The sequence below is a fragment of the Pseudopipra pipra genome, chromosome 1, assembly GCF_036250125.1.
Source record: "Pseudopipra pipra isolate bDixPip1 chromosome 1, bDixPip1.hap1, whole genome shotgun sequence".
NCBI classification, from domain to species: domain Eukaryota; kingdom Metazoa; phylum Chordata; class Aves; order Passeriformes; family Pipridae; genus Pseudopipra; species Pseudopipra pipra.
In genome coordinates, this window is record NC_087549.1 from 38,108,668 (window position 1) to 38,127,353 (window position 18,686).

Sequence of the window (18,686 nt, forward strand, 5' to 3'; positions counted from 1 at the left end):
GAAAAGGCACAGTGCAGTGCTAGTCTGCAAGCCCTATCACACTTCGATCTGAATGGATCAAAGTCTGTTGGGTGCTCTGGGCAGAGAGAGTTTTGCCGCTGTTCCTGGCTCTTTCTAAGTATAGTAAATGTCTGACAGTGTTTCCTTGTGAAGCTGCACCCTCTCCCGCTCTGGAACCCGCTGCCAGTGCTCACCCACCTTGCAGCTCCCACTCTCTGAGGAGCCACTGAGACCAGGGCAGATTCTTTCCCAACTCCAATATGCCTAGCCCACATCTCACCCTACTTGGATACAACATGCCCCATATTCCTCATTCAGACTCTTTGGACAACATGGAAGAAAATGAAAGGACAGGAGGCATAAAGGATTTTCCTAATACTTTACTACTGAAAACAAGTCACAGAAATAAAATTGGTAACAATAATAATCTTGAGACATGCCATCTCCTTGCTAATGCTTGGCTCATCAAACTTTCTGCAACCTGGAGGGCTCCTAGTGTTCCAGGTGGGACAGGAGTCCTCCATGTCCTGCCACTCTGCAGTAATCACCTTTCTTTGGCCATACAGGGACATCCAGCTCTGCAAGGAGTTTGACTTCTTTTTGCCATGGTGCTCCATTCAGGCATTTTTACCTAATCTCAGCCTTCCAGTACTCCTCTTCTGATAAACAAACCTGGGGAGAGGGAGGGAAGATGGCAGAACAATCAAAGTTGATAGTACTAGATTGTTTTTTGACAATAGTCCTTCAGTGAGGTGTCAAACCCCTTTCCTGGAAAGGATGCCTGTCTGGAATGCATTACTGTACCAAATTAAAATGTCTTCAGTACAGCATGTGAAATGGAGTTCAGGAGACAAAATGGAGTTTCAATTTAATACAAACATACCACTTTGCCAAACTGTGTCAAGAAAGGAATTTTCCATCATGTGTAATGTTTACAAAGCATCTCTGTTTTTATCTTTAATGGCTATTGTAACAAGATCAACTGTTTCTTTAGCATAGCCATTTGATGATTTATGTTGTATGCCATCATTATTTTAGTCTCATTTCAGCAGCTCTGAGTAAAATAAAATACCACTCTTTGTCATCAGGGAACCTGAGACAGTATCCACTCTTGGCATTTGGTTTAAAATAAACAAAACTACCTATTTTGAAAGATTTTTTAGGATTAGTGGCTTTTAGATAATGTAAGCTACAAATGATATCTATAAGCTGTAAGTAGTAAAATCACTAAATCATTAGAAATAAATAATCTTTTTACACAATGCTATTGCAATATCTTCTTAAACCTAATGAATTGTGTTGGGGCACCATCAGAGTGTGCTAAACTATGATTAAAAGGTATAAGTAAAGTTTAAATTTAGGCCTAAATCTATCTTCTAGTTCCAATCAAAGATGGGAGAAATTTGTGTTTAGATTATATGATTAATAACACAGGCTTTGAAGGTCTGTAACATCCTTTGAAGAAATCGGGATGTCAAGTCCAAAGGCTTTATCCAGAAGCTGAACTTATTAAATACAGCAGCTTTCACCAATTTCATCATTTTCCCCCTCACTTCTTCTCCTTTAATCTTTACATTTTAGGATATCATTGTTGAGAAATATTTGTACATGAAACAGTGGCTGAAGTTGCTTTCCCTCCACACCTCTGTCCCACGCTTGTTTTGGCATCAAAAACCATATGGGCTAGTATTCCTTATACTTCCCTGCCTACACTGCAGTTGCACAAGATGCAGTACGCTCTTCAGTGTGAAACAGAAGAAACTCAAAGATCCATGTGCTTGATTTTTTTTTCTTTTACATGGCTAATATAACTATGCTTGAAGAACTTAGATTGCACACACACACACACATATATATATATATGCATACAAAGAGGAAGCAACTATGCAATTTCCTGAAGTCAAAAACTGTGGATAAAAAAGGAGCAAAATAACCCCTCACTTCTCTAAATAACAGCGAAGAAGTGTGACGTAGCAAGAAGATGGAGATAGAGGGGTGAAATTTCATTCTCCCAATAATCCAGATAGCACAGGTGATCCTGGCAATAAAGACAAAGTGACTTGGCATAGAAGAAGGTAGCCTATGGAGGGGGGAGGATGCAAAGTTAGGCTGGAAGCCTCTGGTGAACCTGTGCATTCATGTGGTAGCTGTCATCTAAACTAGCTACATGAAGCTAATGCAGGTATGTATCTGCATTTATAATCACTGTATATACACATACAGTTAGCAGTATATAAATATAGTTTGTTTCCAGTTATTTTCTTTGGCTCTCAAGCCCTTCTAGTTTTTTTCTGCAGTCTTGCACCGTTCTTTTTCAGGAAAATTTGGAATTTTCCTGTGTCTCAGTTGGAGTCACCATGAGAATTTTTTTTTTCTGTTTGTTTTTTGTTCAACCTGTTTATAATGTCTTTGTGTCATAGTCCATGTACGATGTTTTTCATTTAAAGCCCATCAAAAATGAAAAAAACATACCATTCCTGCAAGCTTTTTTACTTCACAGTCGTTATTATAAATCCTGGTAGAGTTTGCTGCAACCTAAATAGGAAGATGAAAACAGGCTTCCTGGCCGTGACTACATTGTATGACCCTGGTGTGATGCCACATTAATGGGAGACAGAAGCCAGCTTTGGATACTGTAAAACAGCTTTACCACTCCAGACATTTGCTGAACTCTGTCATAGCTCTTGCATCAGTTACAGTCAGACAGTGTTTATGTAATTACATCCCTAACTTCTATGAGTAAATTGCATTTAATAACAGCTGTTGGGTACTTTGTGCATGTTGGGTTGTTGAACATTACAACTTGTCTTACAAAGGGTCATTCTAAGGGAGACTCTAACTGGCCATGCCATAGTGTTGCCTGTGTGTTTTATTTATAATAATCACTTAAATAAAGAATATGATGCAATTCTGATTTTATATTAGATCTAGCTCCCAGCTATATTTCTTTTCATATCACAATGCAATAATATTCTTAGTTTGCTCTCACCCAAACTTCTCATGCAGTTACACTTTAATATGAAAAGAAATGTTGTCAAGACTAGTTATTATCACACATCAGAACATTGTATTAGCATTCACTTTTAATGGATTAAAATGAAAGATTTTGAAATCTGCTCTTAATGATACTGAAGGTTCTTGGAGACACATTGGGAAAGCTTAAATGAAATGTCGTATGATATATATACATCATACATAGGTTCATAAAAGACAGTTAATTTAACTGGCTGCCTTTGTGTTTCATCTGTTCTGTTTGGATGAATCATCCACAGGTTAAGTGATGCTTGTGCAGTTTCTTTGCTTGAAATCGAGCACAGTGAATGCCAAGAAAGTTTAGGGAATACGAGGTTCTTGCAGAACTGAGGATGATAAGTAAAATAAGACAATTTTGGAGGCCTAGAGTATAACCTGGAAGGAAACTCTGGTTGTTGAAGACATCTTTGAGTCATATCTGCTGATCTTTTGACTCACTGTCTGATATGGGTTGCTTGAAGTGCTGTTGCATACATCACTTCACTTATAAAGCTGAATTCCAGGTGGATGTAGTATGAGTTAAGCTGTCCTGGTGGACTTGTTGAGAGATGCCATGCTGCAGAGCCTGTTACAAAGCATGTTACAAAGCAGTCTGTTAAAGGTGGAATGATTCAATACTCATTTCTGGGGCTTAGGGGCATGTTTTGGAAGCTTCTGAACACATGGAAAAAAACATGGATAGAACTTTCCAGTTGGTCAAATTGTTGGCATTTTTTCTCAGTTTATTGTTTTGATGTGAGTTTGCCGTATTTGGCAAGGTGGAGAAGGTGGGCACACAGTGTACTGCATCAGTGTTTCTGAACTTCTTGTTATTGAAGGCTTGTGTACCCTTTTTGTGGCTGGGTTGGGATGTACAGGTCATCTCTATTCCACGCTGCTTTGATAGTTGGGAAAGGGGATGATGAATAAACAAATCAGCATTGAAGTAAATATTTTGTTGTACTTCGGTATACAAAGATCATAATGTTGCTCTTTTGTAAACATTTTAGTAAACATTGAAAACTTGAAGGAGGTATCTCCTGGCAATATCTTCTGTTCGAAGTGCATGTGTATATGCTTCATTCTTTGAGTTTATGTGTGTTTTTCAGGGTCATATCCGAAGTCTTAGGAACTGCCAAAAAGCCATGCACCACGCTGCACTAGACTGAGGGCAGATAATAATTTAGATGGTGGTAAATGTAGTACAAATACTAACATGGCAACAGTGTTAGTGTCAGCTAATACATTACAGTCCATAACCTGCAAATATAAGCACTACAAAAAATACACATTGCATCAAAACTAGCTGACCTATATAACCTATTACACAACATCTTACACATACTTCTGACAAGCAGATGCTAAGTATTGCACTGAATTGAATATTGAAGAAATTAAGTAATAAATCATACAGCTGCTGAGTATTTTTAGATGTTAACAGGTCACTCAGATTTTATAGACGTTATGCATCAATATATTTTTCTGAAAATTTACCCTAACAAATTAATCCCAGCTGTTGCAGAAGGTAATTTCTCATTTAAGGCCAAGTCAAAAGGTCAGAAATTTTTACTTTAGGTATACTTTTTGTGTTTTGGTTTCTTTGATACATGCTCGTATTCAGCCCACAGACCATGGTAGAACAAAAGCATTTCAAGAGCTACATAGAGGGCCACAAGCAAGGCACTGATTAGGTAGGCAGATAATCAAAAAACAACACACAGAATGATGAAAATTTCTGTATTCATACAAAAATACCTTAGAGAAATTATACAAAGAATGCAGATTTGGTGATTGTGAGTTTGGGAGCAAGGACAGATGACCAAACATCCAAAAGAGGAAGTTATATGAAAGACTAGTGTACTTCATAACGATTGTTAAGTCACAGGGTCAAGCATTATGGAAGGCAAAATAAATTCAAATGATCCTTGACTGTATCTAGCTAGTACACAAAAAAAGAAAAATTTCTTCATGTTCATTGCAACTAAACATACACAACACAGAATTTGAATTATAGCAAAGTTTGCAACAGAGCACAACAAATGTATTGAAGATAATGAGGGAAATTCAAAAGAGGAGACTTAAGGAATCATGGTTTCTAGGGCAGACAGAACTACCAGAACCAACCGGTTTAACTATCCTGTCCCTGGTATTTCTTATAAATATGATAAACGGATTGCATACGTTCCAAAAAAGATATCAAACTTCATTCTAAAATGTCTGACAAATGATGAGTTTGCTGTTGACATGGTGCTTAATTACCTCCTAAAGTAGGAACTTGTATCTTATTTCAGGGCTGAATTTCTGTAACTCCCATTTCTCAATACTAGATCTCATTATACCACTGTCAGGAAGGCTGACATCTTGCTATCAGACATCTTTTCAGGGTGTAAGTACCAATCACAGTGATCAAGGCATCTTCAGCCTTTCGTCTGACAAGCTGAATGAGTTGAACTCCTGTAGGCCTTGCACTGGAGCACTTGCAACCAAATGCTGTGAAGTCTCTCTTCAGAATTTCACCTGTCCATCTGAGTAGAAGAAACAATGCATTGTTTCCAGTGTGCAAACAATCCAGACACTAAAAAATTTTCTCCAAAATTCTACTTTTAATGCTTATAAATAAGAACATTGTTGAATGAGTAAGCTAAAAGAAAGGGTACATGTCAACAAGAAACAATAAAGGAACAAGCATCAAACCCTGTTTTATGATCTAATCCAACTATCTTTATTCCATCAAAATTTGGAAATACTCTATTCCTTATGGCAGATCTGAGTCCATGGGATAATCCTTTCCCTCCCATGAAACTAGGACTTCTGACAGATAGGCTGTGACTATCTATTAAATAGCTCTGGCCAGGAAAGGCAGACCATCAACTGCTGTGCCAGGAGCTGGCACTTGTTCATTTTACTGCTGCTCTTACGAGCCTTATAGCCTCTGGCAGAGAAAGAGGATGAACAGCTGGAAGCTGAAATCTTTTCAGCCAACTCAGCAAAAATTGGTAGAGCTATCTGCCAAAGCCACAGTTTAACTTTGCCACCTTGGGCTAGTTGAACATACTTCACCTGGCAGGTAGAATATCCCCAGAAGCTCAGCAGTGATCGAGAAGTGTCCATGGGACACCTTCTGTGGGAGCAGAGCAAGCTCAGTAGTAGAGACTTCTTAAAAAAAGCTGCCATGTCATCAAAAACAATGGCTCATGTCCAAAATACGTCACTCTAAGCATTCACACAAGGGGTCAGGTGAAAGTTATTTCAAACAAACCTCGTCACAGCTGGAAATCTGTGGTTGATGACTGGGGATGGGGATTCCTGCTGTTGTTCATTTCTACTTGAAAGGTCTGAGCAGAACTGGGACTATAGTTGCCCTGTTGGCAGTGCCACTTGGGAGGGCATAACGAGAGTTCTGCAGGGACATTTTCCAGATTATGTAAGAAATCAGTAGTTTTATACTTCTTTGTGTTGGTATAGGATGAGGCTTTCTTGATCTAGACCTTCAGATTTTAATCAACTTCTTTCTATCACATTTCCGTTATTTCTTAACTACAGCTGAGGAGAGAAAAAGAACTGAGGGGAAAAAAAAAAAAAGGAAAGAAGCTTTTGTATATATTTCCGGGAATGGTGTTTATCATTTACAGAAGGTCATTTTTGCAGTTCTGATTATGAATGTTTACTTTATTCACACATCAAGCAAACTATCCTCTTACACCATACGGACAGGAGGTATACTGTTTCATACATTCGTATGCCTGAAAGCTGTCTGGAAATGTATTTCCTACTTTCCGATACGGGAACGTTTCAATAGGAGGGGGTTTAATTTGTTTTGAAATTTCAACTCTTGTTTTGCTCTGAAGCTAAAGTTGGAATCCATTAAGATGCATTTTAGTGCAGATTCTATTCTCATCTTCCTTTTCTCAGTAACTCTGCAATTCACTTTGTACTTCATTGCAACCAACAGCAATATGTATACATGGAGCACAAAATGAGCCATTTTGTTTTAAAACAGATTGCAGATGAAAGGAAACCATTCATTTCTTGCTTGCTAGCTGTAATTACTAGAGCGCTAATTACTCCAAATCACTGACATCCAGGGTCAATAAGGATGACAACAGGAACATCAAAGACAAGATGCACACACACAATTACAAGTCTCTAAAACCAGGCTGTAATATTACTTTATGGCAACTGTTTTTTTCAGTCAATGCTGAAAAATCAAGTTTGCTGAATGTTTACTATTATTTCCTTTGCAGTTTGACGGTGAAAACATGTATATGAGTATGACAGAGCCGAGCCAGGACTATGTGCCAGCCAGCCAGGTGGGTTAATTAATCTTCTCTGCCTTGTTTCAGATTGTAATTAAACAAATTCAAAGAGTTGCATTGCAAATGAGTGGCACTATCAGTAACTGCTGCAATCAGGAATAATCATAATTTATAAACAAAGCATTTAAGCCTTGTTTCCAGTTAATGAGATAGAGCTGATAAAACACCAGAGTTGGTGTTTATTGAAAGATACTACCTTGTTTCCTCTCCAGAATGCAAGCAGCTGTTTTGCCAGCATGATCTTTCCTAAACAGTTGTTTTACCTTCAGGAAATAAAGTCTTTACAGGTGCAGGTTATTTGTTTATCTGACTGCAGACAAGTTAATCATTATAAGCCACACATGTCACAAATAGCCTTAATTATCACTTGTAGGGCAATTGCACAATTGCATTTTTAACAGTAATCCTATGGCTGAGGAATGTTGCTAATATTACAGAATTAGCAGTGAGGTTAAGGCAATGACTTAATTTTCTGTAGCTTGCAGCCCAGGAGTTTAATGTGATGTGGATTTTTTACAAGTATTTTTGAGTCCTTTTCCTTTGGGAAATGAAGCACACTAAATTTTGTTATTAGGTGCATAATAAAAAATCTTCCACCTTTCCCTTTGAATCCTAAGATACTATGGGTTTCTAAAATGAAAGATTTTAATTACTTATTGAAAAGCAAAAATAGTTTTGAAAGTTTTGGGTTGTCTACCTGTTGCTGTGTCTATATGTAGGGGAGAAATTTTTATTTACTTCATGTGTTTCAGTCAGTGGAATTTTATGCTAGTAAGTGGCAGGGATAGTGCTGCAGGTCAGTTAGACTGTGTGAGCAATTGCCATGAATAATCAGAATTGTGGTCTAGATCATACAATATTTCAGGCCCAGCAGTGGCTAGTCTTTCTAACAGAACCAGAAGGATTATGTGAAGAGCTCTCATTAGGTGGGAAATAAGTTTGCATGCATAGTAAATGTGTTTAGATAAGCTGTATGTAATTTAGAAATCAGAGCTTTGGAAAGTGATAGTACATTCAAAACTAAGTGTCTCCATGAAGTAGGGTTCTTCACGTACACTGGTTCATTTGGGGGCAGGGAAGCAGGAGATTGTGTGAGATGAGTACATGGTTCAGTCAAAAAGACCATCTTAAAAATATTTCACCATGTTGCTTCCCAGGCTTCTGTTGAAGTTACTTTAAATACCTTTAGAGGCCAATAGTACTTTGCATTTAGGAATTGTGCATGATTGAACTTACAGCTAAGAACCCTCCAAGATCCAGAGGTAGTTTAGACTAGAACTGTTTGATTAAAAAATGAAAAATTGTATTATTAATTTTTCTCTAACCATTAATCCAAAAACTGTACTGACAAGTTTTAGTATTATTATTAGATTAAAGCAGCCTAGTATCATCTCATTTATGCCTTAAGGGTTTGGAAGTGCAAGGGCTAATTGAATTTGTTTGAAACAGTAGAAATACAAACTCTGTGAATGATTGCTGTTATAAGGCAGCTGCTACCTTTCAGAGAATCATTATGTCTGTTTTAAATAGTTTTGAATAAAGGATTGCAAATCCACATTATACATCAGAATTATTTTTCTTCTGTTGATATTTTTGTACTGTGTATGCATGTAGTTTAAATAATTTAAATGGCATATTGAAAAATTAAGAGTATAAGTTTTAATCTTTTATGTGGTTTCTACACGTGCTAACAAGGCCCAGATCCTCCGAGATATTTATACATCTAACACTCGCTGATTTCAGTGGAAGTAAGGTGCTTAAAGTACCTTTAAAGATCCAGGCCTAGATATTTTAAATGCAAATGACTTTGTCTTCAAGAAAAAAAACCAAAACTATCAAATGTGACATTTCCAAATTCAAAGACGTCAGAAAACCCTGAATACTTAGTAAGGTCTGGAACCAAGAAAGGGCTTACAGACTTAAAATCTCACTATGGCAAAGTTGAGCTCTTGAGTGTCTGGCTCCCAGGTAGAGTTCAAAACCCAGAGGCAGGTGTTGAAACTGTCTGTCCTTTGCTGGGGGATCCATCTGACAAGAGGCAGCTCAATTGCCAGGCACAGTGTTTTATGTTATTACCAAGTGACTGACACTCTTCAACCAGCCTCCTGTGCCCATTTGAGAGAAGCCGTCAGCCTTGGGCTGTCGCAACCTCCTTTCCCTTGCTGGGATTTTCTCCTGGTGCTTGCACTGTTGCAGTGGTTTTGAGTGAATATATCGAATCATACAATGGTTTGGATTGGAATGAACCTTAAAGATAATCTAGTTCCAACACCCCTGCCATGGGCAGGGAACCTTCCATTAGAGCAGGTTGCTCGGAGCCCCATTCAGCCTGGCCTTGAACACTTTCGGGGATAGGGAGTCCACAGCCTCTCTGGACAACAGGTGTCAGTGCTTCACCACCCTTATGGCAAAGAACTTCTTCCAAATGTCTAATCTAAGCCTACCCTCCTTCAGCTAAAGGCCATTTCTCTTTGTCCTATCACTACATGCCCTTGTAAGAAGTCCTTCTCCGGTTTTCCTATTGACTCCCTTTAGGTACCAGGAGGCTACTCTAATGTTTCCCTAGAGCCTTTTTGAAGCTGAACCACCCCAGCATTCTCAGCCTGTCTTCATAGAAGAGGTGTTCCAGTTCTGTGTGGCTGGAACATTTGTGAAAGCCCATATTAATAATAGTATTAAAAAAAAAAAAAAGACAAAAAAAAAGACAAACCACACTAGGAGCAGGAAGTTGGGATGTATTGGAAACCTGCCTCTCCCTTGTTTCATCAAGAACCTGTGACTGTGAGAAAAGCCTAACCAAACCTGTTCCTGACACAGACATCTGCTAGTCATTCCTCAAAGGAACAAAACAACTCTCCATTGACAGTATCGGTGAGGTCGCTTATAATGGGGTGCTCTTCCTATCTTGGGCAGAAACATTTGTTGGTCAGCCAAAATTGGTAAATTGACTACCATTTCAACATCTAATCTGTTTGTTAAAACTGGAAAAAAATTATATTCCTTGCTCTGAAAACAAAGCATGAAAGATTGAGTTGCTTATAGGGGAGGGAAAGGAAGAGGAAAGAATGCAACTGTATTTTCTGACCCCAGTTGTCAGGACTGTTTGTTAATTTTCCTTTCACTGTTAGTGGATGTAAAACACATAATGCTGTAAAAAAAAAAAAAAAAAAGAGAAAATGTTCTCTCTCAGATGACAGCCTAGTTACCTCATTCATAGTTTTGTCCTCTATTTTGCACCTGTTCCCATGAGCCTTGCTGTTGCATGACCTCAGCAAGAGAAGTGCAGGATCCTTCCCACCCTCAATAACTTGTCTGTTCCCTCGCAAGATCAGAGATGAGGGTTTGAATCCTGTCAGAATGAGGAGTGAATTAATTTCTCTGCTTTCCTTGACAGACACACATCTGTTAACTAAAATATGAATCCCACATGTTAGGAGATGCACAGTCCTATCAGAAACTTTTATTCAAGCTCTGATCATGCTAACTGAATCAGACATGAGCATCATTTTCTAATTTCAGAGTCTGACACAGCTTACTTGGGAGGTAGATTGGCAGACTGAGTCATGGTATGCAACACCAAAGACCAAGAGGTTTCCACTAGGCTGTCTTCAGGATTATGTGACTATAGAGACAGGGTTTCTGGGGTCCTGATATACACTGACATGCACTTCAGTTCTTTCTGTTTACTGGAAAGTGTTCACATCCAGAAAAACATCACCATATATTATTTTATGGGTTTTAATCAATTTATCCCCTTTGGGCTAACATAAATAAAAGCTCAGCCATTGGACAGGAAAAATATAGTTTTGTTCCTTTTGCTATATAACATCAAACATCTGCATAGTTTGATAATCCAAGACAAGTTGCCTCACAGCATCCCTCAACAATAATTATCATTTCTGTTCAATTTTCAAATCAGTACATGCTTTGGGACTTACAGACCAAGTTGCTAAGTAGCAACATATGGCTCACTACTGTTCCTGTGATGTTGCTGCAAGCAAATAGCATAATTCTATACTTGAAATGATTTTTACAGAAAGCCAGTGCTGGAACTGAGCCAGAAGTGTAAGTATACAGTAAAAATTAATGATATTCTTTTAAACTGTCCCAAAAGGCTGTTTGGCAATGTTGTCTCTATGTACATTTTATATATATGTGTAAGTACTGTGTTTTTGGTTGTGATATATGTAGTACCGGACTCTGCACTGCAGGCATCTCCTAAATGAGTTATACCAGCCATATTAACAAACATACACAGTAAAACTAGATGGCATTTTCACTACTAATTGCGCTTGGATCTGAAAATATTTATCATTCTAAAATAAAACTATGCCTACTGCTCTGCATTTCAGATTCCCACCAATATATTGTTTTCGCCCCACACCTATAATTGGAATCTCAGAGATGAATTGTTCTTTATGTAATTCCTCCTCTTGTAATTTGTGGGCCATGCACAGCACAGTATAAAATTATATTGTTTATTTTACATTTTTTCCTAGTCACAATGAGGAATGTAATTTCAGGACTCTGTTGCACAAAACTTTGGCACTTTTGTAGCCTTCCTGAGGCCTGATATACCTTAAGGCTAATGAATCCAGCTGCCAAATTCCCTGCACAGTCCAAAGGAAAGGGAAAAAAAGAAGCCTGGAGCTGGTGGTTTATGCTAGTACCTCCATTGTCCCCGTTGGAAAAAAAGAGATATCCGAGGCAGAAGAAGGAATACTGTTTGCTCAGAGGTGGTATTTTCCTGCTTCCCAGAGCTATGCCAGGAAGATCCATATAAGATATGTATGCATGCTCTTTGGTACAGTGAGCATCATGGTTATCAAAACTGTTTTGTCCGGTACAGCTCAAGAGTGAAATAGGATTGAAGGACATTCAAAATGGAGATTTTTCATGTTAATAGGAAAGTAAAGGCTTTCCTTGCCTTTTGTTTCCGTATTGACATGGTCCTAGATATATCCCTGACTTCTTTTTTACATGTTTATACTGTAATTTCTTAGATTATTTATGGCATAACTATTACTCATGGGAAGTAGGGATGGATAAATGCCATGTAATAGCTGCCCTCTCTTGCTCTGTATTGGTCCTTCCCTGTAGGTAGGCTAGAATTTCAGGGTACTGTATCCTGTTCCTGCCAGAGGATACAGCTCTTCATTCTTATCCCCCCTTTAGAGCCCTTGTCAGCAGATCAGGGCAGGAGTTGGCTGCCTAGGAAAGGATTGAGAAAAAGCAACATTCTTAGATGGAGAATCACTGCGTTTCGATGTAGTCCCATGGGTACACACTACTGTGAAGTCCAATGCAATCCTGCCCAAAAATCAGAAAGCATTTGCTCATTAGTTGAGTGGCTGCTCCACATTGAGAAGGCAATGCCACGTGGTCAGTCTGCTGACTGGTTGCAGTTCAGAACTGTTTTAGACCATATTCCACCTCCTTCTTCCTGATCCACCATCTTTTAATTTCAAAAATAATCAACGGAAGGGAGTCTGCTTCTTGCTCCTCCATTTCTCTGAGGCTGTCTGTAGTAAAACGCCCTCATGGAAAGAAAAACACCAGGCAGGCCTTTCAGATCATGAATGACGGGTTAAAGCTGGAGGTAATTTCACCCAACCTTTCCCTTTTGTCTAAAACATAGTCTTAATGTGTCTTAATATCAGGCACGGAGTCTGGAAAGAACTGAGTCCCTGATAAAAATACATCAACAGTTGCATTAGCAAGGCTATGTATATATTTATAGATATACATCTTTAGAACTGTAGAATGTTTTGAATTGGAAGGCATCTTTGTAGATCATCTAGTCCAGTTCCCTGCCATAAGCAGTTACATCTTTCACTGAATCAGGTTGCTCAAAGACTCATCCAGCCTGACTTTGAAAACTTCTAGTGATGGGGCACACACAAGTTCTCTGCACGATCTCTTACTGTATCTCACCACCCTCACAGTAAAGAATTTATTCCTGTATCCAATCTAAATCTGTTCTCTCTCAGTTTAAAACTCTTCCCCCTTGTCCTGACACTACAGGCCTCAATAAAAAGTCTTTCTCCATCTTCTTATAAGCCCCATTATATGTGGAAAGTCTGCTATAAGGTCTCCTTGGAGTCTTTTCTTCTCCTGGCTGAACAATCCCAACTCTCTCAGCCTTTCATCATGCTCCAGCCCTTGAATCATTTTTGTGGCCCTTCTTTGGACCCAGTCCAAGAAGTCCATGACTTTCCTGTGCTGAGGACCTCAGACCTGGACAGAGCACTCCAGGTGGGGTTTCACCAGAACAGAGTAGAGGGACAGAATCATCTCCTTTGACCTGCTGGCCACGTTGCTTGTGATGCAGTCCAGAACACAGTTGCCTTTCTGGGCTGCAAGTGCACATTGCTGGCTCATGTCCAACCTGTCACCCACCAGTGTCCCTGGGTCCTTCTCCACAGAGATGTGTTATATAAGTATGTATGAATGTCTTTAGCTTTAATGCAAAATCTATGAGCATGTACTGTGTATGTATTTAAGGATATTTTAAATTTTTTGTAGTCAAATAACATTTATAAAAATTAAGTCAAAATTAGAGCCTGTTGACCAGAATTTAAGAGCTTTTTCAAATTTCACATGAAAGACATAACTCAGGTGAAATACCTTTACCCTCTTTTACTCAAATTCATATTAGTCATTTATGTTCAGTAGATGTTGAACTTCTACTCTGATCAGAAGAAATGTATGTGACCTACTTATCTCTGAAAAATGAGTTACTTAAACATGCCTTAACTTAATGCTTCTTTCAGTTAATGCCTATTCTATAGCACATGCAATAAAAACACTAAAGAGGGCAAAATCTGTTCCCTAAGGATCCTAAGTAAACATACCCACAATTACAGTTGTATAAACAAAGTGTCCCTCTCCAGCCTTCAAAAACCATTAGCATGGATCTGTAAAATTGAGATCATATCAGAAACCTCAGCAAGTATAACAAATTTTTCAGCGTTCTGTTTGTCTTCTGGCTGTGAAACCTTGCACTTCTATTTTCTTTACAGCCATGTGGGCTGAAAACTTTTTAATGAAAGCAGGTCTGGAGAGTAATTGCCTTGCTCCAGAAGTTTGGGGCTTTGGAAGTAAATGTCAGATACTGCTAGAGTAATGCTAAAATTGTGAACTTGGCCCTTTTGTATACACAGTGATTCTGTGCATCAATTAAAAGTATTTTTCTTAGGAGTTGAAGATGGGAGGGAAACAATGTAAACACTGCATCTTGTCTTAGCAGTGGGATCAGGATGATAGCAACTTCAGTGATAGGCCCACAATAAATCAATAAAGTAAAAGTAACAAAAGCTATTATTTTACCATGAAAAAGGTAAACAGAAAATCAATCATCAAACGATGAATTCTCTGTCCAAAAGCCAGAGGTATTTTTTCATATATCACAAGAGAAAAGGCACTGCTTTTTGCTGTGCATGACATGAGAGAACTTTCTGTTTAATGAGCAGCCAGTGTAAAATATCCTTCAAAATGTTTCCCTCTACTCCTTCATGTACAACTTTTTTAGCATGTGAAAACAGATTACAGACATCATATATTTTAGTTATGTAGTTTCCTTTCCAGGAAACTCTACAGGTCAGCAATGTGGATGAATTATGGGATGTAACCATGGGAAATGTTAAAGGCAGTATTTTTCAACTGAGCTTCACATAAAATGAACCTTTTTTGGTCCATAAAATGTCTGGAAGAATTACGTGAATTTGAACTACAAATTAGACCAATTACTATTATACTGTCCCTTTTGGCAAAGGCTGCTGCAGTAGAGTCAGTTTGACCTGTTGACCTCTGATGGAATAAACCGATAAGATGCCAGTCTTTGATTAATCTAGTTAGTTTTACGAAATCTGGCATCTCAACAAGCCCAGACTAGTTACTCAAACCAGTCTTCAATGTAACATTCAAATGATCACTCCGTGGAGTCCCAGAGGTATTCATTACAGACAAAATTGCTCTTGTTGCCTTGCATACAAGCTGAGTTTTCAATGGGAAATGAAAGGCTGCCTGGAAAAATAGGCCACCTAATTAAGTTAAACTACTCTAGCATTTGGCTTGACATCTTCATTACTCAAAATTAAAAAGATGCTTCACTTCAGCACACAAGTTACTATTGTTTATGTTGTTTTCCTCTTAAATTGGCTTCTTACATAGAAGTCTGTTTTTCAGAATTATATCTTGTAATAGCTCGCATATTTCTTGCAGTTTATAAAAATGTCTTAATAGGTGCTACACTACTGATAGTTGGTACAACATCAGTACGATTGAGCTTATTACTGAGGTCTCAGCAGTCTTACTGCTTACATGACACTTTATTAATAGAGGGCCAGATCCTGCCAGTTTTACTTGTTTGAATAATCTGGACTCCTTCATATACTGAGCATTCCTTGGCCTTTTTACTGTAAGGTCCTGGGTCCAAAATCTAGGTGCCGAAGTCAGTGGGACCACTTGTAGGAATTGGGAGCTTTGATATTCCTCAGCTTTCAGGTTTTCCTATGATTGCCATGAGACTAAACAAAAGTTACAGCAGAATTGCAAAGAGTAACCATGCCTCTGTTTCGGTCTTCCTTTTTGTCAAGTGGTGACATTTTATACTAAATCTGAAATTTTTCTGGAAATTTCATCAGTCATTTGGGAGGGGTATAACACAAGTAGGGCCCACTGTCCTTTTGAATACTGAGAAGCAATCCATTGTTGCTAAGCTTTTCTAAGAAAAGAGAAGGAAAGGGGAAAAAAAACACAACAGAAAATAAAAGGATTCTTTATCCTTCATCATTCTGTGCCCCAGGAACAACATTATTTCATCTTTTGGTGTCTTTCTGAGAAGAGATCTGGAAATTTAGGCAGATTATTTGCCCCCTAAACAGATATACTTAAATGTAAATCTATACTACTGCTATTTTAAGAGCATTTAAAAATGTAAACATGTGAAGAGTACACTGTCTTGATTGCTGGTTTAGAGTCTATGATGCTAATGAGGCTTCTGACAGGTTAAATGTGGTGTATCATCTATATTTTCAAGCAACAGGATTTGTGAAGATGTGACTCCTTTTTTTCTGTTAAATTCTGCTTTTAAATATGTATATTGCTAGTTTTATTACCCAGTGCTTTGTACTGAGCATAATTTAGATATGTTTTGCAGAGAGGGTCTCTAAAAGGTTTTTTATTTTTAATATGCTTTTTATCTCTAGTTGAAAAAGAATATTTAGCAAATGTAGTAACTAATTTATGGAAGTATGTTTTGTAGTGCTAAGTTCAAGATTATACCATACTGCCTGTGTTATAGTACAGACCAAAACCTGTCAAATAGGATCCCAAGTTACCTTAAGAATTTTAGCTTTCATTCAAATGTAGTAGTGGTAGTAATAATAATAATAGTCATAGTAGTTTTCTCCCATGTTTCAAAGAGAATCTTGTGAATATTCTGTCTTTCCTTTTCCTGTTCTGTAAACAGCCTGAAGCAGTAGCTGTGAGGTGAAGCTGCTCTGCTCGTCTTTAGGAGGTAGCATGCAGAAACCTATTGCAGTGCAAGTCTCCCCTTCCTTTCAGCATCCCCAAAGCAGTGGACAAGTGGCAGCTGTTTATGCAGGGGTCCTCCTAAAGCAGCCCCAGTGCTGCTTTTTGAAGGTTGCACTATTTGGGCCTGCCACACACTGTGGAGGGACCAAGTGCCTTTCTCTTCAGGAGAGAACAGTGACAAGGGGGTCAAACAACAACCACACTTGGGTCCCCACTGGGGACATGCTAAGGAGGGTGGGAGGGTGAGAGGGGAAAGGCTCCATATTGGAGAACTAAGGATACCCCATTTGTGCCTAAAGCTCCAGTGTATTCCTAAGAAATTTCTTTGGCAGTTGATCACTAATTCTATAAAAGACTTGCACTTCTCTTTTAAATTTACTTAAATTTTCTAAATAGGAGAAGTGCAAGCTGGGTCTTTGTCTGAAGCAAAGTTTAAATGCTTCAGTTACAGTACTGGTGTTTGCAGAGCCCAGATCTTGTAACCTTTTATAACATTCATGCTTCTACTTATTGTCGTCTTTAAAATGTATTTCAATTTAAAACCTCTATGGAGAACACATTTACCAGCAAACTGCTATAGTATATGCATAAAATTAATGTAATTAATGAAAAGACTCTCAAGAGTAAAGTATTAAAAAAAAAGTCTATACTTTTACATAATTCTGTTAACTTTGAAAATTATGATCATTTTTAAATTAGTAATATCATTGTCGGCATATTCTCTTTCTTGAAAACAGAATTCATCTGCTACTGGAAAATTAATGTTTTGCTGAGGGCTTTGCCCTTTAACTAATGTAAATTAGAGAAATTGATTAACACAATAGAAAAAAGTTATACCTTCCCCTGTAATAAATTTTTGATAGCTGTTCCTTGATAAATTAGTATATTGTGTGTTTTTAAATGAATATGATTTATTGCTGTTGTCTACCATATGAAGAAACAGAAAAAAATCGTTTGCAGGATCATTGACTTCAACATATCCATGGCACTGTTGGACAATTCTTGCTGAGTGTTAAGATGATTTATGTAACAGACTGAAGGTTTCCACAGTAATGCATTATAGTCTCAAGCTATCAAGCCTTGTTCATGCAGAGACAAAAGTAACTGAAAATCCCTTGCTTCTGAAGGTCCTTCATTTAGAAATTAGAGCTAAGGTCGATCCTGTTAAAACTCCTGGAAATACCTGCTGTCAAATATATCATCCCGACTTTCAAATGTGCATAAGGTACATTGCTGTTTTTCCACTTCTAATGAGCTCATTGTTTTTACATTAGTCTCGATTCATAAGTATTTCAGTTATGTAACAATATGTTCAATAATAGAAGAGGAGACAGCCTGAAGCATCTATCTTTTAAAAACTGGCATCTTTCCACAGTTCAGATGCAGAAGCCTTGGTGCAAATGAAAAATTAAGACACGCTCTACATATTTGGCAGTACCATTCATTTCATTTAAATTAAATATCTATAGGCAAAGTCCCAATTTTTAAGGAACTGTTGCTAATACCAGATCCTGTTGAGTAAATGCATGGTGACTGATGCAACCGTTGAGCATATGAATTAGACTTACTTAATGTATGTTGTCTTCTGTGCTGTCATATAGTAACAGTTCTGCTCTTTCCAGAGGGATTTATACTGGATGTTTGAAAGCTTGCTGCCTCTTGTGGTCAGTCTGTTTGAGCCATCTGCTTCGGTTTCCCTTCTCTGATTAAAGTTCTATTAAGACTATTTTTAAACATAATTAAGTTTTGCTGGCCCATATGCAGTCACCACTGTTGAATACTTAAGCAAAGGGGTTTTATTTTTATTTCCTGAAAGCATTT

The 18,686-nt window shown here is 38.0% G+C and overlaps 1 protein-coding gene across 3 annotated transcripts in view; it reads left to right on the forward strand.

The window, feature by feature from the left end:
- Positions 1-18,686, forward strand: part of TOX (thymocyte selection associated high mobility group box) — a 225,634-nt gene that overhangs the window by 106,824 nt on the left and 100,124 nt on the right. For all 3 annotated transcript variants that reach the window (XM_064652387.1, XM_064652376.1, XM_064652397.1), the window contains exon 2: positions 7,257-7,322. In XM_064652387.1, coding sequence (XP_064508457.1) covers positions 7,257-7,322 — 66 coding nt within the window. The remainder of the gene's footprint in view (positions 1-7,256; positions 7,323-18,686) is intronic.